Raw genomic sequence first — 27,142 nt, 5'->3', positions numbered from 1 at the left:
TCACTGTTCTTCACATCTGCTAAATTGTCGGGAGATAATATACGCGCGGAACAGTGAAGAATAGATCGCAGATGTTTGCAAATTATCAGAAGACATTATTTTTCAATTAAATAACACATTTTAATCCCAAACCATGGTCCCTTTGAAAAATGCTCGAGTCTCCCATTGAATCGCGCGTCAAAAATGCGCCGAAAACGCAAAAAAAACGCAAATTACTCCAAGGAAAATTGGAACAAAAACGCAGCCAAAACGTCAGTTTTTCACGCATTGCACCCTGACGTGAAACGCAACGCTAGTGTGCAAGAGGCCTTAGGGGCCCTGTCCATATAACACAAGAAGTGTGATGGTGAAGTTATCATGCATCCTTTGCTGGCCATATGGAGGGAGGAGGAAGAAGTGGGAGCACTGGAGAAATAAGTGATACTGTTTTACATAGCATGCACAGTATATATATCTATTAATTATGAGGGCACTGCATACATCGATGGATACATTGATGGATAAAGCACAGGGGCAGCCGCAGGTTGCTATTATTGGGCTTGAAAACCCCCAAATCCCTGGCCTCCCTTACCCCAGTAATTCCAACCTGCTTCTGTTTTATTGTATCTTGATGGTTATAGAAAGTGGATACCCCAAGCCACCACATTTTCTATAAGCTGCCAGTTACAATAAAGCAGCAGCCTGTTATTACTGGGATTATCATGATTTGATCCAATCATAGCCTGATAAAGGCACCAAAAACAAAGTCTGTTAATTACAGCCATACCTATCCCCTTCCCCTACTAGGGACCCTAGGGTCACTGGGGAATAAATATATGGCAGTTCTGCAAACTGGCACATTAGAGGTTGCTGTATATTTACTTGATGCGGTTGTATCTGTTTCTGTTTTTGCAGTGAAGTTATAGCCCATCATTGCTGCAGCCCTGGAAACAGACTAGCAGAAAGGACTCTTTTGGCCTTTAGGACGCGGCCCCATTTTTCAAATCTGGCCTGTGTCACTATAAGTGGTTACAGCTTTGGAACGATATAAGATATCCAGGGGATTTTGAGATTGTTTTCTCGTGACACATTGTACTTCAAATTAGTTTAAAAATTTGGATGATATCTTTTGTGTTTAGTTATGGAAAAGAACAAAATTTGGAAAAAATTTGGAAAGTCTTTATTTTCAAAGTTCTAAATTCTCCACTTTTAATGCAGATAGTCAAAGCATCCAAATAAATGCATAACTTACATTTCCCAAATGTCTGCTTTATGCTGGCATGGTTTTATAAGATTCCACATATTTTACTAGAATGTTATAAGGCTCAGAATCTGGGGCCATTTTTAAAATTTTTGGGAAAATCACCAAAACTAATATTTAGATCAGTGGTTCTCAACCTTTCTAATGCTGTGACCCCGCAATACAGTTCCTCATGTTGCGGTGACCCCAAACCATGCGATTTGCAGTAAAAACGCAATAAAATTGCAGCTCCGATGGCTCCGATGGGGTCACGACCCACAGGTTGAGAACCGCTGATTTAGACGGACCTGCTCAACTTTTGACTGTGAGGGTGCGTTCACATGTTGCAGTAAAAACTGCATCACAATCAACTTTGAGGTGGTTTTAAGTGCAGTTTTGTCAATTGAACAGGTTTCCCCCTTCAAAATCAAATTCACTCGTTCAGTTCATGTCTTTCACCTGTTCAGTTGACAAAACTGCACCTAAAACCACCTCAAAGCTGATTGCGATGCAGTTTTAACTGCAACATGTGAACGCACCCTGAGATGCCTAAATAATAGCTAGAATTGTTAATGACCCCATTATGGAAACTACACACCTCAACGTATGAAAAACCACTTTTAAGAAGTTTGTTAACGCTTTAGGTGTTTTAGGGGTTAAAACAAAATGGAGATGCAGTCTACAAATTGTAATATTTTTTCACAGTACACTCATTTTGGGTGGAAAATTAAACATTTGTAATTAATTAAATGAAAAAAGGCTCCACAAAGTTTGATACCCAATTTCTCCCGAGTACATTGATACTCTATATGTGGTGGTGACCTGCTGTATGGGCGCACGGCCGGGCATAGAAGGGAAGGAGGCGCTATCCAGATCAGATTTGCTATGTCACATTGTACAGGCTTTAATTTTTTTTGTTTATTTTATTGTGGACCTATAGGGGCTTATTTTTTGAGATGCACTTTTCTGGTACAAAATTTTGGGGCATCTATAGCTAATTGGTGAGATTTTATTAACTATTTGTTGGTGGAGGAAGTGAAAATCATCTATTTTTAGGAACTTTTTTTGTGTTTTTTTTTTGGCCGTTTACCATACCGTAAAAATAGTATATTATCTTTATTCTATGGGTCTCCACGATTAAGAAAAGACCTAATTAATATAGTTTTTTAATTTTCTTTCCCATTTTACTGAATAAAAAGTAATTTGGCAAAATTTTAGCATCACCGACTTTCATATGCATAACTTTTTTATTTTTCGGCTTACAAATCTGGTTAATGGCTATTTTTTTGTGAGAAGGATTGTTATTTTTAGTGGTCTTATTTTAGAGTGCGTAACTTTTTAAAATTACTTTTTAGAGCATTTTTAAAAGGGTATTAATTAAAAATCCTCTTTTTTTGGAGAGTTTTTTGAGGTGGTTTTTTACGGGGTTCACTTTATGGGTCCAATAACGATTCTGTTTTATTATGCAGATTGTAACGGACGTAGCGATACCAAATATGCGGGTGGTTTGTGTATTTTATTCAATTTTACTGAATAAAAACTAATTTGGAGAAAATTTTGGACATTTTAGCATCACCATCTTTTCATATGCAGAGCTTTTTTATTTTTCAGCTGACAAATCTGGATAAGGGCTTATTTTTTGCGAGAAGAGTTATTAGTGGTCTTATTTTAGAGTGCGTAACATTTTTTGAAATCACTTTTTAGAGCATTTTTTTAAAGGTATAAAAAATTATCTTTTTTCTGAACGCTTTTTACGTTTTTTTCCTCGGTGTTTACTGGGCGGGTCCAGTAACGATTCTGTTTTATTATACAGATTGTTACGGACGCAGCAATACCAAATATGTGGCTTTTTTGTGTGTTTGTGTTTTTTATACTTTATTAAGTGTTTTTATGGGAAAGTGACATTTTAGGGACATATATTTTTTATGTATTTATTTTTTTACATGTTTTTACTTATACATACTTGAACTTGATGCTCTGATCGCTGGTTCAAGTTCAATACACTGTTCTACAATACTTCTTCATTGTAGAGCAGTGTAAACTGTCTGAGCATGCAGAGCATGCGCAGACAGTTTGCAGTCAGACCCGGAAGGGATCTGACTGCCAGGGAGATCGGGCAGTCCCGGAGCACTAGGCAGATTGCGGGTGCTACAGCGCGGTGTCAGCTGTGATAGACAGCTGACAGCCGCAGCTTCTGGTGCCGTCTCCGTTCGTGAGCCGGTCCCAGAAGCTGGACGTTATACTATGTCCCGGTGCGCTAAGTATCTAGCTGCATGGACATACTATAACGTCCTGGTGCGCCTAGGGGTTAAACATGGTTCTGTCGCTGTTTCAATACAGTAAGCTTGGTTCTGTTACCATATCTATACAGTAAGCTTGTTTCTCTTACCATATCTATACAGTAAGTCAGAGATGAGAGGACCCAACGGTCCAGTTCAGCCTCCCGAGCCTGAGATTTTGCCAGACTGGCAAATGAACGCTCCTAACAACTAGCCATGGCTATTATTGGCTAGAGGAATTCCCCCTGGCCAATCACACCCATGACTAAAAGCTAGTGGCATCAAATTGCATGGATGGCTTTTCCTTCTGATACCATAGCCAGTGAAGGGGCAGAGGTGTTGATGGTACCAATAGATGGCGTAAGCAGTGTAAATGCCTAGGTCACCAGCAACACTGAGTACTGGCCCTGAATACAGGAATCACACAATAATGAACATAATAGTGAACTATAGCAGCACCCGATTACATAATCACGGTCAGACCTGCTTTTCGTTATTTGCTACATCGCTATACCAAGGGGCTCATAGCCATACCAGGGGGCTCATAGCCATACCAGGGGGCTCATAGCTATACCAGGGGCTCATAGCTATACCAGGGGCTCACAGCTATATCTGGGGGCTTATAGCTATACTAGGGGCTCACAGCTATACCAGGGGCTCATAGCTATACCAGGGGGCTCATAGCTTTACCAGGGGGCTCTTAGCTATACCAGGGGGCTCACAGCTATACCAGGGGGCTCATAGCTTTACCAGGGGGCTCTTAGCTATACCAGGGGGCTCACAGCTATACCAGGGGGCTCACAGCTATACCAGGGGGTTCATAGCTATACCAGGGGGCTCATAGCTATACCAGGGGGCTCATAGCCATTCCAGGGGGCCCATAGCTATACCAGGGGGCTCATAGCTATACCAGGGGCTCATAACTATACCAGGGGGCTCATAGCTATACCAGGGGCTCATAGCCATACCAGGGGGCTCATAGCTATACCAGCAGCTCATAGCCATACCAGGGGGCTCATAGCTATACCAGGGGGCTCATAGCTTTACCAGGGGGCTCACAGCTATACCAGGGGGCTCACAGCTATACCAGGGGCTCATAGCTATACCAGGGGGCTCATAGCTATACCAGGGGGCTCATAGCTATACCAGGGGGCTCATAGCTATACCAGGGGCTCATAGCTATACCAGGGGCTCACAGCTATATCTGGGGGCTTATAGCTATACTAGGGGCTCACAGCTATACCAGGGGCTCATAGCTATACCAGGGGGCTCATAGCTTTACCAGGGGGCTCTTAGCTATACCAGGGGGCTCACAGCTATACCAGGGGGCTCATAGCTTTACCAGGGGGCTCTTAGCTATACCAGGGGGCTCACAGCTATACCAGGGGGCTCACAGCTATACCAGGGGGTTCATAGCTATACCAGGGGGCTCATAGCTATACCAGGGGGCTCATAGCCATTCCAGGGGGCCCATAGCTATACCAGGGGGCTCATAGCTATACCAGGGGGCTCATAGCTTTACCAGGGGGCTCACAGCTATACCAGGGGGCTCACAGCTATACCAGGGGCTCATAGCTATACCAGGGGGCTCATAGCTATACCAGGGGGCTCATAGCTATACCAGGGGGCTCATAGCTTTACCAGGGGGCTCACAGCTATACCAGGGGGCTCACAGCTATACCAGGGGCTCACAGCTATACCAGGGGGCTCACAGCTATACCAGGGGGCTCATAGCTATACCAGGGGGCTCACAGCTATACCAGGGGCTCATAGCCATACCAGGGGGTTCATAGCTTTACCAGGGGGCTCATAGCTATACCAGAGGGCTCATAGCTATACCAGGGGGCTTATAGCTATACTAGGGGCTCATAGCTATACTAGGGGCTCACAGCCATACCAGGGGGCTCATAGCTATACCAGGGGGCTCACAGCTATACCACGGGGCTCATAGCTATACAAGGGGGTCACAGCTATACCTGGGGGCTTATAGCTATACCAGGGGGCTTATAGCTATACTAGGGGCTCACAGCTATACCAGGGGGCTCACAGCTATACCAGGGGGCTCACAGCTATACCAGGGGGCTCATAGCTATACCAGGGGCTCACAGCCATACCAGGGGGCTCATAGTTATACCAGGGGGCTCACAGCCATACCAAGGGGCTCATAGTTATACCAGGGGGCTCACAGCTATACCAGGGGGCTCATAGCCATACCAGGGGGCTCATAGCCATACCAGGGGGCTCATAGCTTTACCAGGGGTCTCAGCTATACCAGGGGCTCACAGCTATACCAGGGGGTTCACAGCTATACAAGGGGGCTCACAGCTATACCAGGGGGCTCATAGCTATACCAGGGGGCTCATAGCTTTACCAGGGGGCTCACAGCTATACCAGGGTGCTCACAGCTATACCAGGGGCTCATAGCTATACCAGGGGGCTCACAGCTATACCAGGGGGCTCATAGCTATACCAGGGGGCTCACAGCTATACCAGGGGCTCATAGCCATACCAGGGGGTTCATAGCTTTACCAGGGGGCTCATAGCTATACCAGAGGGCTCATAGCTATACCAGGGGGCTTATAGCTATACTAGGGGCTCATAGCTATACTAGGGGCTCACAGCCATACCAGGGGGCTCATAGCTATACCAGGGGGCTCATAGCTATACCAGGGGGCTCAGAGCTATACCAGGGGGCTCATAGCTATACAAGGGGGTCACAGCTATACCTGGGGGCTTATAGCTATACCAGGGGGCTTATAGCTATACCAGGGGGCTTATAGCTATACTAGGGGCTCACAGCTATACCAGGGGGCTCACAGCTATACCAGGGGGCTCACAGCTATACCAGGGGGCTCATAGCTATACCAGGGGCTCACAGCCATACCAGGGGGCTCATAGTTATACCAGGGGCTCACAGCCATACCAGGGGGCTCATAGCTATACAAGGGGGTCACAGCTATACCTGGGGGCTTATAGCTATACCAGGGGGCTTATAGCTATACCAGGGGGCTTATAGCTATACTAGGGGCTCACAGCTATACCAGGGGGTTCACAGCTATACCAGGGGGCTCACAGCTATACCAGGGGGCTCATAGCTATACCAGGGGCTCACAGCCATACCAGGGGGCTCATAGCTATACCAGGGGCTCACAGCTATACCAGGGGGCTCATAGCTATACCAGGGGCTCACAGCCATACCAGGGGGCTCATAGCTATACCAGGGGCTCACAGCCATACCAAGGGGCTCATAGTTATACCAGGGGGCTCACAGCTATACCAGGGGGCTCATAGCTATACCAGGGGGCTCACAGCTATACCAGGGGGCTCATAGCTATACCAGGGGCTCACAGCTATACCTGGGGGCTTATAGCCATACCAGGGGGCTCATAGCTATACCAGGGGCTCACAGCCATACCAGGGGGCTCACAGCTATACCAGGGGACTCATAGCTATACCAGGGGGCTCATAGCTATACCAGGGGCTAACAGCTATACCTGGGGGCTTATAGCTATACTAGGGGGCTCACAGCTATACCAGGGGGCTCATAGCTATACCAGGGGGCTCACAGCTATACCAGGGGGCTCCTAGCTATACCAGGGGCTCACAGCTATATCTGGGGGCTTATAGCTATACTAGGGGCTCACAGCTATACCAGGGGCTCACAGCTATACCAGGGGGCTCACAGCCATACCAGGGGGCTCACAGCTATACCAGGGGGCTCATAGCTATACCAGGGGGCTCATAGCTATACCTGGGGGCTTATAGCTATACCAGGGGGCTCACAGCTATACCAGGGGGCTCATAGCTATACCAGGGGGCTCACAGCTATACCTGGGGGCTTATAGCTATACCTGGGGGCTTATAGCTATACCAGGGGGCTCATAGCTATACCAGGGGGCTCATAGCTATACCAGGGGGCTAACAGCTATACCAGGGGGCTCATAGCTATATCAGGGGGCTCACAGCTATACCATGGGGGCTCATAGCTATACCAGGGGGCTCACAGCTATACCAGGGGGCTCACAGCTATACCAGGGGGTTCATAGCCATTCCAGGGGGCCCATAGCTATACCAGGGGGCTCATAGCTATACCAGGGGCTCATAACTATACCAGGGGGCTCATAGCTATACCAGGGGCTCATAGCCATACCAGGGGGCTCATAGCTATACCAGGGGGCTCACAGCTATACCAGGGGGCTCATAGCTATACCAGGGGGCTCACAGCTATACCAGGGGCTCATAGCCATACCAGGGGGTTCATAGCTTTACCAGGGGGCTCATAGCTATACCAGAGGGCTCATAGCTATACCAGGGGGCTTATAGCTATACTAGGGGCTCATAGCTATACTAGGGGCTCACAGCCATACCAGGGGGCTCATAGCTATACCAGGGGGCTCATAGCTATACCAGGGGGCTCACAGCTATACCAGGGGGCTCATAGCTATACAAGGGGGTCACAGCTATACCTGGGGGCTTATAGCTGTACCAGGGGGCTTATAGCTATACCAGGGGGCTTATAGCAATACTAGGGGCTCACAGCTATACCAGGGGGCTCACAGCTATACCAGGGGGCTCACAGCTATACCAGGGGGCTCATAGCTATACCAGGGGCTCACAGCCATACCAGGGGGCTCATAGCTATACCAGGGGCTCACAGCCATACCAGGGGGCTCATAGCTATACCAGGGGGCTCACAGCTATACCAGGGGGCTCATAGCTATACAAGGGGGTCACAGCTATACCTGGGGGCTTATAGCTATACCAGGGGGCTTATAGCTATACCAGGGGGCTTATAGCTATACTAGGGGCTCACAGCTATACCAGGGGGCTCACAGCTATACCAGGGGGCTCACAGCTATACCAGGGGGCTCATAGCTATACCAGGGGCTCACAGCCATACCAGGGGGCTCATAGCTATACCAGGGGCTCACAGCTATACCAGGGGGCTCATAGCTATACCAGGGGCTCACAGCCATACCAGGGGGCTCATAGCTATACCAGGGGCTCACAGCCATACCAAGGGGCTCATAGTTATACCAGGGGGCTCACAGCTATACCAGGGGGCTCATAGCTATACCAGGGGGCTCACAGCTATACCAGGGGGCTCATAGCTATACCAGGGGCTCACAGCTATACCTGGGGGCTTATAGCCATACCAGGGGGCTCATAGCTATACCAGGGGCTCACAGCCATACCAGGGGGCTCACAGCTATACCAGGGGACTCATAGCTATACCAGGGGGCTCATAGCTATACCAGGGGCTAACAGCTATATCTGGGGGCTTATAGCTATACTAGGGGGCTCACAGCTATACCAGGGGGCTCATAGCTATACCAGGGGGCTCACAGCTATACCAGGGGGCTCCTAGCTATACCAGGGGCTCACAGCTATATCTGGGGGCTTATAGCTATACTAGGGGCTCACAGCTATACCAGGGGCTCACAGCTATACCAGGGGGCTCACAGCCATACTAGGGGGCTCACAGCTATACCAGGGGGCTCACAGCTATACCAGGGGGCTCATAGCTATACCTGGGGGCTTATAGCTATACCAGGGGGCTCACAGCTATACCAGGGGGCTCATAGCTATACCAGGGGGCTCACAGCTATACCAGGGGGCTCTTAGCTATACCAGGGGCTCACAGCTATACCTGGGGGCTTATAGCTATACCTGGGGGCTTATAGCTATACAAGGGGGCTCATAGCTATACCAGGGGGCTCATAGCTATACCAGGGGGCTAACAGCTATACCAGGGGGCTCATAGCTATATCAGGGGGCTCACAGCTATACCATGGGGGCTCATAGCTATACCAGGGGGCTCACAGCTATACCAGGGGGCTCACAGCTATACCAGGGGGTTCATAGCTATACCAGGGGGCTCATAGCTATACCAGGGGGCTCATAGCCATTCCAGGGGGCCCATAGCTATACCAGGGGGCTCATAGCTATACCAGGGGCTCATAACTATACCAGGGGGCTCATAGCTATACCAGGGGCTCATAGCCATACCAGGGGGCTCATAGCTATACCAGGGGGCTCATAGCTATACCAGGGGGCTCATAGCTATACCAGCGGCTCATAGCCATACCAGGGGGCTCATAGCTATACCAGGGGGCTCATAGCTATACCAGGGGCTCATAGCCATACCAGGGGGCTCATAGCTATACCAGGGGCTCATAGCCATACCAGGGGGCTCATAGCTTTACCAGGGGTCTCTTAGCTATACCAGGGGCTCACAGCTATACCAGGGGGTTCACAGCTATACAAGGGGGCTCACAGCTATACCAGGGGGCTCATAGCTATACCAGGGGGCTCATAGCTTTACCAGGGGGCTCACAGCTATACCAGGGGGCTCACAGCTATACCAGGGGCTCATAGCTATACCAGGGGGCTCACAGCTATACCAGGGGGCTCATAGCTATACCAGGGGGCTTACAGCTATACCAGGGGCTCATAGCCATACCAGGGGGTTCATAGCTTTACCAGGGGGCTCATAGCTATACCAGGGGGCTCATAGCTATACCAGGGGGCTTATAGCTATACTAGGGGCTCATAGCTATACTAGGGGCTGACAGCCATACCAGGGGGCTCATAGCTATACCAGGGGGCTCATAGCTATACCAGGGGGCTCACAGCTATACCAGGGGGCTCATAGCTATACAAGGGGGTCACAGCTATAACTGGGGGCTTATAGCTATACCAGGGGGCTTATAGCTATACCAGGGGGCTTATAGCTATACTAGGGGCTCATAGCTATACCAGGGGGCTCACAGCTATACCAGGGGGCTCACAGCTATACCAGGGGGCTCATAGCTATACCAGGGGCTCACAGCCATACCAGGAAGCTCATAGTTATACCAGGGGGCTCACAGCCATACCAAGGGGCTCATAGCTATACCAGGGGGCTCACAGCTATACCAGGGGGCTCATAGCTATACCAGGGGCTCACAGCTATACCTGGGGGCTTATAGCCATACCAGGGGGCTCATAGCTATACCAGGGGCTCACAGCCATACCAGGGGGCTCACAGCTATACCAGGGGGCTCATAGCTATACCAGGGGGCTCATAGCTATACCAGGGGCTAACAGCTATACCTGGGGGCTTATAGCTATACTAGGGGGCTCACAGCTATACCAGGGGGCTCACAGCTATACCAGGGGGCTCCTAGCTATACCAGGGGCTCACAGCTATATCTGGGGGCTTATAGCTATACTAGGGGCTCACAGCTATACCAGGGGCTCACAGCTATACCAGGGGGCTCACAGCCATACCAGGGGGCTCACAGCTATACCAGGGGGCTCATAGCTATACCAGGGGGCTCATAGCTATACCTGGGGGCTTATAGCTATACCAGGGGGCTCACAGCTATACCAGGGGGCTCATAGCTATACCAGGGGGCTCACAGCTATACCAGGGGGCTCATAGCTATACCAGGGGCTCACAGCTATACCTGGGGGCTTATAGCTATACTAGGGTCTCACAGCTATACCAGGGGGCTCATAGCTATACCAGGGGGCTCACAGCTATACCAGGGGGCTAACAGCTATACCAGGGGGCTCATAGCTATATCAGGGGGCTCACAGCTATACCAGGGGGGCTCATAGCTATACCAGGGGGCTCACAGCTATACCAGGGGGCTCACAGCTATACCAGGGGGCTCATAGCTATATCAGGGGGCTCACAGCTATACCAGGGGGCTCATAGCTATATCAGGGGGCTCACAGCTATATCAGGGGGCTCACAGCTATACCAGGGGGCTCACAGCTATACCTGGGGGCTTATAGCTATACCAGGGGCTCATAGCTATACCAGGGGGCTCATAGCTATACCAGGGGCTCACAGCTATACCAGGGGGCTCACAGCCATACCAGGGGGCTCACAGCTATACCTGGGGGCTCATAGCTATACCAGGGGGCTCACAGCTATACCAGGGGGCTCACAGCTATACCAGGGGGCTCACAGCTATATCAGGGGGCTCACAGCTATACCAGGGGCTCATAGCTATACCAGGGGGCTGCTGGCAGTATAGTGCTGCTGACTGCTGAAATAGAATAACATGGTATTATCTTCCTCTATGATCCGTCGTATTACTCATCCAACTGCACTACACCTGTCAGCTTTATATGGGCAACATAATTATAGCCGATTTTTTCCAATATTTTTGTATACTTTTTGTAAAGCTGGCTCTTTGGCATACCATGCATTTCCCCATTCACATAGATCTTGTACTGTGCAGAGGACACATGGGGACAGGTCTGCCTCTCCTGCTCTATGGTGTGAATCCTGGACGTCACCTGACAGAAGTAGCAGCGAGGGTGGGAAGTCACGTGGTTTGATGTTGTCATGGCGAAGCGGACACACCCCCTTCTACACGTGAGGGCCCTGGGTTCGATCAGACGTCTCGCGAGATAATGACGACATCATTTGCTTTCCGAGGACCAATGGGAGTGGAGGGGGCATGCTCAGAGTCCTGGAGCATGGACGAGATGAGGGATGGGGGGTGGCAGCAGCAGCTCAATAGCAAGGAGGTGAACCGACTCCAGGAGGAGCAGAATAAGGTAACCCTGGCGGTGATAAGAGGGGACCTGGGGGCAGGGAGAGGCAGCCGATGGCTCTTCTCTTCTGCGTGTACTCCCCCTATGCACCTTCAAACCTGCATCACATGTCACCCTTGAACCTGCAGTCTGATCTCATGTCACCCTTGAACCTGCAGCCTGATCTCATGTCACCCTTGAACCTGCAGCCTGATCTCATGTCACCCTTGAACCTGCAGCCTGATCTCATGTCACCCTTGAACCTGCAGCCTGATCTCATGTCACCCTTGAACCTGCAGCCTGAACTCATGTCACCCTTGAACCTGCAGCCTGATCTCATGTCACCCCTGAACCTGCAGCCTGATCTCATGCGTCTCATGTCACCCTTGAACCTGCAGCCTGATCTCATGCGTCTCATGTCACCCTTAAATCTTGACACCCCTGAACCTACAGCCTGAGGTCATAGCTCACCTATTACATGGCAGCCTGAGCTCATTCATCTCATGACACTCCTAAACCTGCAGCTGGAGGTTACATGTGAACATCTTCTGTGGGAGCTCACGTGTCATCCTAGTCTGATCTCTTGTCACCCCAAAACCTGTGACCTGAGCTCATGTCACCCCGAAATCTGCAGACTAAAGTCATGTTGTGGCACCCTGAGCTCATGCATCTTCTGTCACCCAAAACCTGCAGCTTGAGCTCAATTACCACATCACCCCAAAACCTGATGTTGTGCTGTGTGCCAACCCTAAAAATCTCTCCACCCCACCCAAGTACATTGCATACCAGTAATATGCATAAGCATTCATGTGGTGTGTTACACCACTGACCTCCAGTCATCCCATCATGTGGCTGATCTCCCTGATGTTTACAGTAATAACTACAATGGGTCATGTGAAAGTGGGCGCAGTATAAAGGACTACAAACGCTGCTATGATTTATTTGAGACTCTGAAGGTCAAAAACAGCAGCAGAAATCTCACTCCTGTCCTGCAATGATGTTTCTTATCAATATCATACAATCCACAACATATCTGTTGTTAGAAATTAACGGGGGACATTGGTTTGTACTGTGACATAAAAAAACTAATGTGAACAGGGCCTTAGCTGTCCGGAGTATCTCTTACTACAAGCCAAGATCTTCATAGTAAGGAGCAACTGAAACAGTATGTCTTGTCGTGTCTGCAGGTTTCTCATGTTATCTATAGTTACACTCACTGGCCACTTTATTAGGTACACCTGTCCAACTGCTCGTTAACACTTAATTTCTAATCAGCCAATCACATGGCGGCAACTCAGTGCATTTAGGCATGTAGACATGGTCAAGACAATCTCCTGCAGTTCAAACCGAGCATCAGTATGGGGAAGAAAGGTGATTTGAGTGCCTTTGAACGTGGCATGGTTGTTGGTGGCAGAAGGGCTGGTCTGAGTATTTCAGAAACTGCTGATCTACTGGGATTTTCATGCACAACCATCTCTAGGGTTTACAGAGAATGGTCCGAAAAAGAAAAAACATCCAGTGAGCGGCAGTTCTGTGGGCGGAAATGGCTTGTTGATGCCAGAGGTCAGAGGAGAATGGGCAGACTGGTTCTAGCTGATAGAAAGGCAACAGTGACTCAAATCGCCACCCGTTACAACCAAGGTAGGCAGAAGAGCATCTCTGAACGCACAGTACGTCGAACTTTGAGGCAGATGGGCTACAGCAGCAGAAGACCACACCGGGTGCCACTCCTTTCAGCTAAGAACAGGAAACTGAGGCTACAATTTGCACAAGCTCATCGAAATTGGACAGTAGAAGATTGGAAAAACGTTGCCTGGTCTGATGAGTCTCTATTTCTGCTGCGACATTCGGATTGTAGGGTCAGAATTTGGCGTCAACAACATGAAAGCGTGGATCCATCCTGCCTTGTATCAACGGTTCAGGCTGGTGATGGTGGTGTCATGGTGTGGGGAATATTTTCTTGGCACTCTTTGGGCCCCTTGGTACCAATTGAGCATCGTTGCAACGCCACAACCTACCTGAGTATTGTTGCTGACCATGTCCATCCCTTTATGACCACAATGTACCCAACATCTGATGGATACTTTCAGCAGGATAATGCGTCATGTCATAAAGCTGGAATCATCTCAGACTGGTTTCTTGAACATGACAATGAGTTCACTGTACTCAAATGGCCTCCACAGTCACCAGATCTCAATCCAATAGAGCATCTTTGGGATGTGGTGGAACGGGAGATTTGCATCATGGATGTGCAGCCAACAAATCTGCGGCAACTGTGTGATGCCATCATGTCAATATGGACCAAATTGTCTGAGGAATGCTTCCAGCACCTTGTTGAATCTATGCCACGAAGAATTGAGGCAGTTCTGAAGGCAAAAGGGGGTCCAACCCGTTACTAGCATGGTGTACCTAATAAAGTGGCCGGTGAGTGTATGTTGGTGGTTGCACAGACTGGGGAGGGGGCACCACTTTGCATTCCCTATATGGGGTACAAAGCTGTTTGTGTTAGTTACTTGTGTAAACATGCAGCAGGGGCATGGCTGCAGTGTAATAATCTCCTGGGATCTGTAGTCACCTGCAGGCAGCTGATTCTCTAGAAGGAGGTTAATAAGGGCTTACACTTCCTCATAGCTGACAAGCTTCCTGCTGACTGTTTCCCAGTGCAAGTCTGTGACATGAGGCTTAAACCTCTGAAAATCTGATGCCACATGCATGTTATGTCACCAGGGAGAATGTGAAGCTGCAACCTTAAAGGAAAACTACCATAAAAATCCATAGTGATAAACCAGAGACTCTTGCTCATAGACTAGAAACTGTGACTGTGGTAATGATTTTATATTTGTTTATTATGATAATGAGCCACAGGGGGCTCTGGGGGATACAACAGCTCATCTGTGCTATGTCTTCCCAGGCTGTTAGTATGCAAGAGCAATTTTCCCACCTCCCACTGTGTGAAATTACAGCAGACAGAGAGATGGGGAAAGTGCTGATGGAGGGTGAGAGGTGTTCCTCCAAAGTGTAACAGCCTATGAAGCTAAAGCACTGAGGGGCTCTTTCAACGCTCCCCCCACCCCCTCCATAGCCCTTCTGGCTCATTAGCAAAATTTTAAAAGTTGATTTTAGTTAGAAGTAGGCCATGGGTCATGGTGCCTGGATCTATGAGAAAGTGTCCCTGGTTTATCGTAATTTGATTTTGATGGTAGGTTACCTTCAAATAGATAACTTGAATGGGGGGTTTCAGTTGAAGAACCCCCCCCCCCCATTCTCTTTTCATCTCTGTGAAGTGGAGTTCATTATTCGGAAGATTCCTTCATTGCAATAGTCAGTAAGTGGAGCAGGAACATGCTGGCCATTAATTTGGTGTATAATGGACCCTTCCTTAATTGATCAGTGGGAGTCCATCCACTGATCAGCAACATATCCCTTATCTTGTAGGTAGGGGAAAAATTGTAGCAACCGGACAACCCCTTTATTTGACATCACAATTACAGTGATATCCGGTCATGTCATCTAGTGATGGAGGACCCTTAACTGTCCCCTTGTGTACCTCCATTCAGCAATCTGCACTGGAAGAACTCTACAGGCCCACAGTTACTCACCCATGGCGGTGGTGGCTTTTATTCAGGGCCATGGAGTCGGTAAGTCAGACCTCTGACTCAAACTCCTCAATATCCATATGACTCCTACATACATGGGATATGTTTAATTAATAACTTTACAGTAATAATAAGCCTTTTTATCACCAGTATGATACAAGAATCAAGTTATTTAGGTAGAGCATAAAACATATTTATTGGAATACAACCTTGGAACTATGTATAACTGTAAAGAAATTGTAATTCAGCAAAACACTATGTGGAAAAAACAGTTTTCAAGAAAAATGCACTGAATTTGTTTAGTGAGTCTTTGGGGCACATGTATCAAACTTTTTGCGCTTCTTTTTCTTTAATTTTTGAGACTCTTCATGGTGTTTGTTCTCATTTGCGCCTACGACAGTCTCCCTTCAAAGGTCGCCATTGTCTAGTTTTCTGCAGTCTTCCCTGAGTAATCGCCTGAATCTAGATGTGAAAGTTGTGACTTTTTTTTAAAAAAAGGCGCAAATTTCAGTGTACATAAAGGCTGTCTGTGACCAAGCGTACAAATTACCTTAGAACTTATTACGACTTTTGAAGACTTTTTTTTTTTACTTTGGTCTTCAGTGAATTTGACTTTTTACAACAAATCAATACGTCTCAATAAGGAAAACCCACTAAGATACATCTGAGGAAAAGCCAAGAAAAGTCCCAAAAATAGATTGACAAAGCCAGACTTATGATACACGTGATACAAACTTATGAACAATTTGTTCTTGGAAAACGTATTTCCTCTATCAGATAGATGATTTCAAGTCTGACCTAATTGAGGCCAGAGAACAGCCTCACTACTCTGCTTTGGGTTGGTGGCAATGCAGTAACCACACGGGCAACATCTCTAACAATTTCCGGATTTAGAATAAATTACTGCCTCATGAACAATCAATATCAGGCTTTTCTCTGGGAACAGCTTATTAAGTGTTTCACATCATAATGCCGCAGTCTAGTAGTTCTAGATAACATGAAGGTTTGGCTTCAATGAATTTAAGATGATAGAAAATAGTTTTCCCCTCATATTCTATGTATGGTGTATAGAATCCATCAGAGCTGCTAACCCCTACAAACATGAACTCAGTGATAAAGCAAACTAAAACATAATGCAGTATACAGAGAGAATATACACTGGACTATCCTGCCTTAACCCAGTTTTCCTGATCATTCTAGTAGTTAAGTGAAGACATTCCTTCCCCTCTTATGTGTAGCTGAGGAGCTTCATTACAATGCATGTACCGTATTTTTCGGACTATAAGGCAAACAAAAAAATCCTTTTGATTTTCTCAGTAATCAAAGGTGCGCCTTATAGTCCAGTGTGCCTTTATATATGAACTGTACTTACAGACAACAGCTGCCTTGAACTGTGCACAGGTCTGCCACCTGCTGGTCATTCATCCTTATAATCCAGTGCGCCTTATAATCCAGTGCGCCTTATAGTCCAATAAATACGGTACATAATGTGCAGTCATATTCGCCTCAGCTAAAAGCATACAAACATGAGCTCAGAGAACAAGAAAACTGAAACGTAAAGCAGTGTACAGAGAGAATATACAGTGGGCACTTGATTTATGCACAGTTTATTTAAACTTTAGATATGCTAAGTATTTACCATATTCCCGATTTTTCTGGTCACTCCAGCAGTAGTAAGATGAAAGCAAATATCCCACTACCTATTTATTATTTTTTGTAGGGAAGGAGCTTCACTACTGATCAGAAATAGAACATACATTTATAGGACATTCCATAATTTTCCCAATTTTATGAAAAAATATTCAGCACACACTGTAGTGAACCAATTTATTTTTTCTCAAAGTTGGTCCATTTTATTCCGACTCAATCAAAATGGTCTCCGACTCTACTTCACTGCCCTGCTTTGATTTTCAATGACCGCATGAAAAAGTGGCATCTTGGTATTGTCATTTGGACTTGGCACAATCCATCTCGATTACATTTATCTTGATTTTTTTTATTTTTTATGAAGCTTTGTAAAGGGCCAAATCATTGGAACAGCAAGTGTTGTCATTGGGGCGGCTCGTGACATATTCTTGTGCTGTTGTCCTTGGAGCTCTCATACTTTGTGCATATTCTCTGTGAGATTACTCTGAGGTTTATTTCTGAGCTTGTGGTTAGGGCTGCCCGAGCCTGTACAATGCAGCTGTCACACGACGTCCATACTTGTGTGTGTGTGTGTGTGTGTGTGTGTATATATATAAACAATGGCCTCATGTCTGCCATGTACTAAAGCCTGTTAGCTCCTTCCATACAGATAGGCTTAATACACTGCACTCACTGCACTCTATCTGTAATGACCAGTACTGTAAAATAAGAATTGCTGGAAAAAAGGTAGAAAAAGGATGTGTGTGCCACAAAACAAAAAGTACAGGTTATCCAGCATAAAACAAGGCCTCGCACACCTCCGTTATGGATGCTTCAGAAATAACATAATTGACATAATTTTTTATTGTTTGCAATCTCAAATCTTCCTTTTCACAACATGGGAAACGGAAGTTAAATGAAAGATGTTGATGATATTATGTTTCTAATCTTCTATAACTGAGCATATAGCAAATGTGAACTGGGCCCAAATAAGGTGAATGCTGTGTCATTCTATTATAAGGTTTAGTGGCCAGAGTAAATGTTGCATGTTATACATGTATTGAATATAGATGGAAATGGTTTTTAACCCCTTAAGGACGGAGGGTTTTTCGGCTAATTTCTCGCTCTCCAACTTCAAAAATCCATAACTTTTTCATTTTTACGTGTACAGACCTGTGTGAGGGCTTATTTTACTTTCCCGTAATGTTATTTATTTTAACATGCCGTGTACTGCGAAGCTGAAAAAAAATTCCAAATGTGGAAAAATTGAAAAAAAAACCGCACGTGCGTCACGTTCTTGTGGGCTCAGTTTTTACGACTTTCACTCTTCGCTCCAAATAACACGCCTACTTTATTCTTTGGTTCGGTGCGATCGCGGTGATACCAAATTTATATAGGTTTTATTGTGTTTTAATACATTTTCAAAAATGTGTACAAAAAAGAAAAAAAATTTTTGTCCATCTTCTGACGCTAATAACTTTTTCATACTTTGGCGTACGGAGATGTGTGAGGGGTCATTTTTTGCGAAATGAGGCGACGTTTTCATTGCTACCATTTTGAGGTCTGTGCGACATTTTGATCATTTTTTATTTCATTTTTTATGTTATGTAAAAAGGTGTGAAAGTCGCATTTCGGACATTTGGGCGCCATTTCCCGCCTCGGAGGTCACCGCCGGCCGTAACCGTTTTTATATTTTGATAGATCGGGCATTTTGGGACGCGGCGATACCTAATATGTCTGTGATTTTTACTGTTTGTTATGTTTTATATCCGTTCTAGGGAAAGGGGGGTGATTTGAACTTTTAATATTTTTTTATTAATTTTTTTTATTTTTTAAACTTTTTTTTTTCTTTTTTTTTTTCACTATTTTTTAGACCATCTAGGGTACATTAACCCTAGATGGTCAGATCGCTCCTACCATATACTGCAATACTACAGTATTGCAATATATGGCATTTTTGCAGGTTATACATTACAATGAGCCACTGGCTCATTGTAACGAACCTGCATAAACCATGTAGCCTCGTGTCAAAAGAAGACCCGAGGCTACCATGGTAACCGATCGCCGCCCCCCGATGACGTTCGGGGGCGTGGCGATCGAAAAAAAGATGGCGGCGCCCGCGCGCCGCCGTCTTTTAAACCCCGCCGGCGACTTTGCCGGCGGCATTTAGAGGGTTAATAGCCGCGATCGGTGCAAGCACCGACCGCGGTTATTAGCGGTGGGGGTTTTGTGCAAAATGCAAAAACCCCCACCTCTGTATGAAGAGGACTCAGCCCGTGAGCCCTCTTCATACATCCCTCATACCTCTGCGCCGTAGAGCTACGGCGCAGAGCGTTAAGGGGTTAAATACATCTTTAAAAATGTTCTTAAAATGCATGCCAGCCCCTTTTTTAATAGACTTAAAGGGGTATTCCCATCCGGGCATTCACATTTATTTTAATTAATTTGTAAATATTTCTTCAATTCGATGTTATTAAAAAAATTTACCTGTGTGAAAATAATTTCTCATAAATGTAGTCCTATGGTCCCTTACAAACAAGACTGCGTTGGATACGACCACCTCTGCTGGAGTGATTGCACAAAGAAATAAAAGTTTTTAGTTTTTGTATATGAAATGTCCGGGAGTTACTGCATGACCCACAGCCGTCCTGTGGAAATGAACGCTGAAGCCAAGTGGTCAGACAGGGATCAAAGGCACATGTCTGGCCACCGCTGCAAGAGTGTGTGGTGATTGTATCCGTGGAAGCTATATCGTTTCTAAGGGACATCATGGCTACATGTATTAGAAATTATCTTTACACAGAAACATTTTTTTAATAACATCCAATTGAAGAAATATTTACATATTACAAATGAATTAAAATAAATGTGAATACCCCTTTAAGTATAAGCAGAGTTTTTCGGCACAAAATTTCCGATATTCCGGTGCCTCCTAAGGTCATTCCGCTCCTCTTCGGGTGCCTCTTGACGTCAGCAAGCAGCTGACGTCGTGGTGTGTGCGCTGTTCGAGCAAAGACCTGAAGAGGAGCCGAAGAAGACTGAAAACCCAAAGAGGATACGAAGCAAGAAGAGGACCTTCGGGGGGTTTCAGAAAGGTGAGTACAGTGTTAATTTTTACTATAGGTGGGCTGGCAGGCTATATACTAAGGGGGGCTGTGACCAATGCATTTCCCACCCTCGGCTTATACTTCAGTCAATAGGTTTTCCCAGTTTTTTGTGTTAAAAATTAGGTACTTCGGCTTATACTCGGGTCAACTTATACTCAAGTATATACGATAACTCAAAACTCCTTATGGCCTCGTGCACACAACCATAAATGGTGGCCGTGAGTTACAGTAGCTGCCTCTTTGAGACCGGTGAGGGCTGTTGTGTGAGGCCATGGTGCTGTGAGCACACCGTGTGCCGGGCTACTCGGCTACAATGGAGAAGGGAGAAGTGAGCTAAACACACCCCTCACCCCATCTCCACCCAGCTGCAATGGGCTGCAAGCTTCAAACTGTTTGTGGCCCGTTTTCTCTACACGGTAGATGTGCATGTAGCCAAAGGGTTTTTCCTGCTTCCTTAAACTCATAATTAAGAAAAACAAGACACAAAAAACCAAGACCCTTGAATTACTATAACTATGTATTTTGTCCATCTTGTCTGGGGCAGTTCAAGAAGAGAAAATTCAAACAAGCCTCCTACCTGAAGCGAAAGTTGCAGTGTGTTGTAGTTTACTAAGGATGCTAGGCTGTGGTTGCAGAATGGTACAGCCCTCCAGCCTTTCTATAAATCTCCAGTGTTCAGACTTTTCCTCCATAGCAATACCATGCACATTCTCTGGCCAAAAACCTATTAGGTTAATTTGAGACACTAAACCAACTACAGATTAGTGTCCCAAATGTTTATATCCGGCTACATGTGAGTCTAGTGAGCCATGAGGAAGGACATGTAGATTGTTTAGTGTCCAAACCTGATAGGGCTCCCTTTTCTCGTACCTTTTTCAGGATTCACTTTTAGGATTAGCTGCTCTTAGATGAGAAATGTGGCCTTACTAACCCACACACGGTATTTCAGCTCCGCTATATTCACTTGAATAGGACAAAGTTGTGAACAGACCATGCTTGTGACTAGATGGCATGTAAAGAGACCCCACAAACTTGGTGACACATTCATTCTGTTAAATGGCAGGAGTACCATGTATTGGACCCCATGATCTATCCTAAGAATAAGGATCGGGTGATTTGGAGAAACTTGGAGTGTTTGGTCATCCACTTGGTAAACGCACCTGGGGGCTAATAATGCACAGGTAACATGTCATTGGGGGAGTAAATCTGGAAGAGTCCCTTGTTGAAAGGGACCTCGGTGTACTAGTAGATCATAAATTAAATAATAGCATGCAATGTCAATCAGCTGCCCCTAAAGCCAGTAGGATCTTATCATAGGGATGTAATATTACCACTGTACAAGGCATTGGTTCGGCCTCACCTGGAATATGCCGTGCAGTTCTGGAGACTGTTTAACGTAGAGACACAAAAAATGATAAGGGCTATGGAGAGTCTCTGTTATGAGGAAAGATTAAAACTACTAGATTTTTTTAGACTTGAGAAGAGACGACTAATAGGGGATATGATTAATTTATATAAATATATCAATGGTCAAATCAAAAGACAAGGGGGTTCTGTCTCCGTCTGGAGAATACCAAGTTTATTCACCAGAGGCGACAGGGCTTTTTTACTATGAGAACTGTCAATTTGTGGAATAGCCTGCCTCAGGCACCGGACACAGCAGGGACAGCAGAGAGCTTCAAGAAGGGTCTAGATGCCTTTTTGCACCTAAATAACATTGGCGTTTATGTTATATAGAATTGTCTCCCCTTAATCCCTTCCTTGGTTGAACTTGATGGACATGTCTTTTTTTCAACCGTATAAACTATGTTACTATGAATAAGTGATCAATAAAAAAGTGTTAGACTACTCTAGGTAGTTTACATTGTATATACTTACAGATCCCCTAACACCCCCATCCCGATGTTTGAAATTTTAGGGCCTCATTTACATGGCCGTCTGGTGGGATGTATATGCGGCCGCAAATTTGCAATGCCGGCGCTTAGGTCAGCATTTCCGTTGTTCACACACAATTCTGATTAGTAATTTATGTAAAAACAAAACTGATGACTGAGGTCTATGTTTTCGGTAGCAATGGGTCACAGGGGTTTATGTCAGAGTGCAAAAATTTTTGATGCGTCCACTTGTATACTGCATTTTTCATATGTCAGAAAATTTGCATGTCTCAATGAACCCATTGATTATAAGGAGTCATAGTTGGCAAAGGGGCATGTGTGCAGCCGCTCCATCCATGGCTGTGGGGCTGACCGGAGGAGCTAGTCACTGCAGCTCAGGGCAGAATGGGAATAGATCACTGGTCAAGCAGGCTCATTTACTCCACATTGTTGGTTTGGCGGAGGAAGGGGCGGCTTGGGTCCTCTGTTCTAGCGATCAATAAGTCCCCTCCAGGTATCACATATTTATAACCTATACATAATGATGATGTGATAAAGGAGTCTTTTAGGAAAACTCCTTCACGTCTTGTCAATGGACCGTCTACAGCCTAGGAGGGGGAAGGGTGTGTGGCAGGTCACTTTCTAGCAACCAGAGAGACTTTTACGTGGGGACAAATATGCTATCTAGTCTAACACTGATTCATGTAATAGACAGTCTATTAGATAGGGGCTGTCTTATTATCTATTTAAACTATATAGAGTTTGCTTTAAGTTCTTTTTCATACCCCTGCTTGCAGTCAGTGAATGGGAACATCGAGGAGCTGATGTAATAGTAGGATCTTGTAGGAAAATTCTCAGCATGAAGATTTAGAGGGATCACTGCTTCCCCCTGGTGGCCAGCTGTGGTAATGGCTCTGGATAATCTCACTAGTAGAGAGATTTTTCATGCTTGGGCCCAGGAAACAGTGTATAATTGTGGCTTTAGTACACGGAGAGGCCCGGGAAGATGAATGATCACATTATAGACTGCTCTAGTAATCACGTTTTAAAGCCATTTGTTTTTTTCCACCAGCCTTGTCCAACTTCATTCTCAGGGGCCACTGACCTGCCAATGCTTCCTAATTTTTCTAATTAACAGGCAATCAATTATCTTGTGCTGCACTTACTGCTCAGGAAAGGGTTTTGGTAAGTTTCACCCTGAAAAGATGGACTTCCCAGGGTCCTTCAGGACTCGATCCACTATTCTGCAGTGCTGCATTAACCCTTGCCTTGCATGGAAATTGGCAGATTAGATTTTACCTAAATGAATGTTCCTGCAGCAATCTGGGTGACTTTGAGGAGAGGTTCTCTTGGCGGGCATCCATTTCTTTATCCAGATGATGACTCTCTGCTTATCTACTGTAAGTTACTGGTACAACTATTGTTCATGTGAAGGGCCTTTAAATTAATGTCCTTGTGCATTGGTTGGTAAAAGGGGAGCTAGACAGTAGTTGTGAGACAATAGATTTGCTTTTTATGCAATTGTTATTTAACCCTGCTGCACAATGGGGCACATGTACTTTTATTTTGGCTTTTTGCTCCTGGCTTTTTTTTTTTTTTTACTTTTTCTGGTAGTCGAATGTGTCTCAGGAGTTTTGCATTTATAATACATGTGAGTTAAGGTCTCTAGTGATTTGGCAACTTTAGCATCTTGAATTAGGCGATAACTTGGAGAACACAGCAGAAAACTAGCAAAAGCACTGCACAAAAAGCAGCAAAAGAAAAAGCCAAAAGCAAGGTATCGGGGCACATCACGGGTGTCATCGATCAATGTTTGCTGTATAATGCATGAAACGCCCATTATGTTTCATAGTCTCTTGTGCAGCTGGTAAAATCGCAGCTCTCCTCAGTGGCCAGTATAGTCACAAGCCCCTCTGTCCACTGTGGCTGTCAGTCACCAGGAAGCCCCTTTGTCCACTGGTAGAGTCGCCCTCTCTCGACTGTGACCAGTATAAACTTCTGTCCTGATATTCTTTTTTTTCACTCTGGATTTTCTGCTGGATTCTGTCTTGCTAGCAAGGTGGACAGAAACTCATTGAGGACTCATAGAAGCAGGAGAAGCTTTCTCCTCCCAGCACCACAGCGAAAACTGCAAATTACAGATAGATACTGTACTTGTGTGTGGAGCTTATGGCTCCTTGCATCATCATGGCCTTCAACTCAGTGGAGTTGTGATCACATTCCCCATGATGGTCGCCTGTTTATTATTCTGAATCCTTTCTCAGTATCATCAGTATTAGATTGGTGGGGGTCTAACACCTGGGCAGATAAGCATGCTGTAGCCTTGCTATATTTTGGCATATTTGTACGACTATTGTGCATGCTTGTATTATTTGCCATTACTTGGTGTCACTATGTGATCCTGAGATTGTGGTGAAGCGCTTCCCGAACCAATTTGCAATTGTAACATAAACTTATTTATGAAGGGCAAGAGTTAATTTTTGAGCTTGAATAACATAAAGTCCTCTGTGGGGGCACGGTGCAAGTGCCTTGTAGATACTGGAGTCTCCACATATTTCTCCTGATATCTAGAGGCAGGACAAGAAGCGGCAGTAACTCCTCTTACAAATATGTGCCTAGAATACAAGGAGAGACTCCTCATGTGCTTTATTTTTGTAACTATGGCTTTTAGAAGGAACATATGAACTGGTGGCATTGGCCCTATCTGTCAAAAAATATGCTTCATTTGCATATTTGCTAATTAAAGTAGCTTCTTGGAAACATTAAGTAAAATATCTTCTGTAACCTTTATCACCGCAGTTAATGGATATAGTCGAGCAAATCTCATAGACGGCCCTTTAAATAATGTAAATGATTATGAATATGTAACTAGTTAATATGCAGCCGTGAAAGGATTATCATGTCGAGGTTAATGAATGTGCTGCTCTTAGAGGATGCAAGACTGGAGAAGTCTCTTCATGCATGAGCTGACAGACGCTCATTACAGCCCATGTGCAATGTATGTACTTAATGTGTAATACGTGTTGGAGCCGCCCGGTGTGTCTTAAAGGACCCAAGTGCAGGGGGGAGAAAGGCCACTCCTACTGAAAATGACTGCATGACGACTTCCCATAACCAAGACAAAAACCTCTGCCTCCAGATTTTACATATCGGCTTAATCCAGGCTCACACATGCAACCAATAATAGGTGAAGGTCATTAGATGCTGTCTTGAAAACTGAAATTCAAGAGGAACAAAATAGCTTCATCATAGCCCTTCGACATAAGACAGAACTCCACCTCCAGGTGTACCTACAAATGTGTTCTAGAATCTCAAATTACATCCTCAACAAGAGGTTGAAATTAAAAAGATTTTAAATTGCAATTGTGCTCAATGGCTTACACAGATGTCATGGGGCCCTTGGTAATTTAAGCTGTGGAGGTGGTAAGCCAAACCCCCGACTCCTCAATTTCCAGCTCCACCAAAAAGGTTAAGGGCGCAGTCACATTGTGTGTTTTGGTTGTGTTTTCATTGTGTTTTGAAAAACCACAGCTGAGGAGTGGTGATTTGCCTAATTACATTACTATTAATATTTGTGTTTACAAAACAAACGTGTGTTTGCATTTTGTTAACATATGCGTTAAGATTGGGTTTACACTGCATTTGTAAACACAAATGTTAATCGTAATGTAATTAGGCAAATCACCACTCCTCAGCTGTTGTAATGCCTATGGAAACGCAATCAAAACGCATTGTCTGACCGCGCCCTTAGAAACCATGACTCCGATTCTACAGTCCTGTCTTCCTGCTTACTCTGGCAGTACTTCAGATAAATGCAGGCATACCTTTGTGGTGTCTTCTTCCTCTAATCTATAGCAGAGGAGCTTCACTCCTGAGCATGTACATAAGGTGCAGCAAACATTCATTTATACTAAAAGCTGGATCAGGTGCACAAGCCATGCTGACAGGTCACATGCAGTGTTTCAAGCCATGAGTTGCGATCCTCACCCTGCTAAGAGTCTGAGTCCAATGAGCACTTCCGTAACTGATGGAAGCATTCTTTGGTGCAGAAGGCTGGGTAGAGGTGTGTGTATTTGAGAAGTTGCTCCCGGGTCCTCTCTCGCCGCTCAGCTCAGAGTCCTGACTCCTGTTGCTGGTTGTATGTGTTAAGTTCAGGACCCAGAGCAGAGAGCCCACAGAGGAGGCAGGAATGGTAAGTACTTGTCAGTTGTACTGCACTACTCCCGGGTCCTCTTCTGCTTCTGATGCAGTTCAGCTCTGGGTCCTGATGCAGCCACATAGAACCAGCGTAGGACACTGAGCAGATCGGCACACAGATTACAGAAGAAGTTTGGGTCTGCGCTATTATTGTCTGCTCTGGATGGAGTATTTGGTTCCTGGTGTGTTATTTATTGCTGTACTGTTGCATATATCATTTTTGGGTTGGCATTTTGTACTGTACTGTGGTTGTTGGTGCATCTAGGGTAGTGGTTACTAATGTGGCCACTTTAAGTTGACCAGTATTACAATGTGGCCCTTAACCCCTAACAATGTTGCTTACCCTTGGCCTAAGTCCTTACATCAGGAATAGAAACAGACATTTTAAGATTTTTATAATTTATTTCGTATCCACCAAAATTGTCTCTGACTCCACAGCCCTGGTGGTAATCATGCAACTCATGGCCATACCTCTTTCCACTGGTAATAATATTTAGAATCAGAATCTGCCATAAACCACCTTTTCCAGTGCCCTTCTAGTTTGTCTAATTGTCCTTTTAGGTCCCAGATGTCATCCGTCATAAAAAAACAGAGAAGCTTTTAATAGAAGGACAGCAAGCAGAGATGTAGAAAACCATGAGGAATTGATACAGAAAGTATATACTGGAAAATTGTATAACTTTTCATCACACAAACAATAACATTTATT

The 27,142-nt window shown here is 45.7% G+C and overlaps 1 protein-coding gene and 1 long non-coding RNA gene across 2 annotated transcripts in view; one reads left to right on the top strand and one right to left on the bottom strand.

The window, feature by feature from the left end:
* The window catches only part of LOC140070549 (uncharacterized), a 94,727-nt gene extending 82,841 nt beyond the window's left edge, over positions 1-11,886 (bottom strand). The window contains exon 1 of the long non-coding RNA XR_011848946.1: positions 11,697-11,886. This is a non-coding gene — a long non-coding RNA (uncharacterized lncRNA). The remainder of the gene's footprint in view (positions 1-11,696) is intronic.
* An 8-nt stretch (positions 11,887-11,894) lies between these two features.
* Positions 11,895-27,142, top strand: part of URI1 (URI1 prefoldin like chaperone) — a 66,074-nt gene continuing 50,826 nt past the window's right edge. Inside the window, exon 1 of the mRNA XM_072117188.1 lies at positions 11,895-12,057. Coding sequence (XP_071973289.1) covers positions 11,911-12,057 — 147 coding nt within the window. The 5' untranslated portion in view covers positions 11,895-11,910. The remainder of the gene's footprint in view (positions 12,058-27,142) is intronic.

The sequence above is a fragment of the Engystomops pustulosus genome, chromosome 7 (genome assembly GCF_040894005.1).
Source record: "Engystomops pustulosus chromosome 7, aEngPut4.maternal, whole genome shotgun sequence".
Taxonomy (NCBI): Eukaryota; Metazoa; Chordata; class Amphibia; order Anura; family Leptodactylidae; genus Engystomops; species Engystomops pustulosus.
The sequence above is the reverse complement of the archived record's forward strand: the minus strand, read 5'-3'. Positions and strand labels throughout refer to the sequence as shown.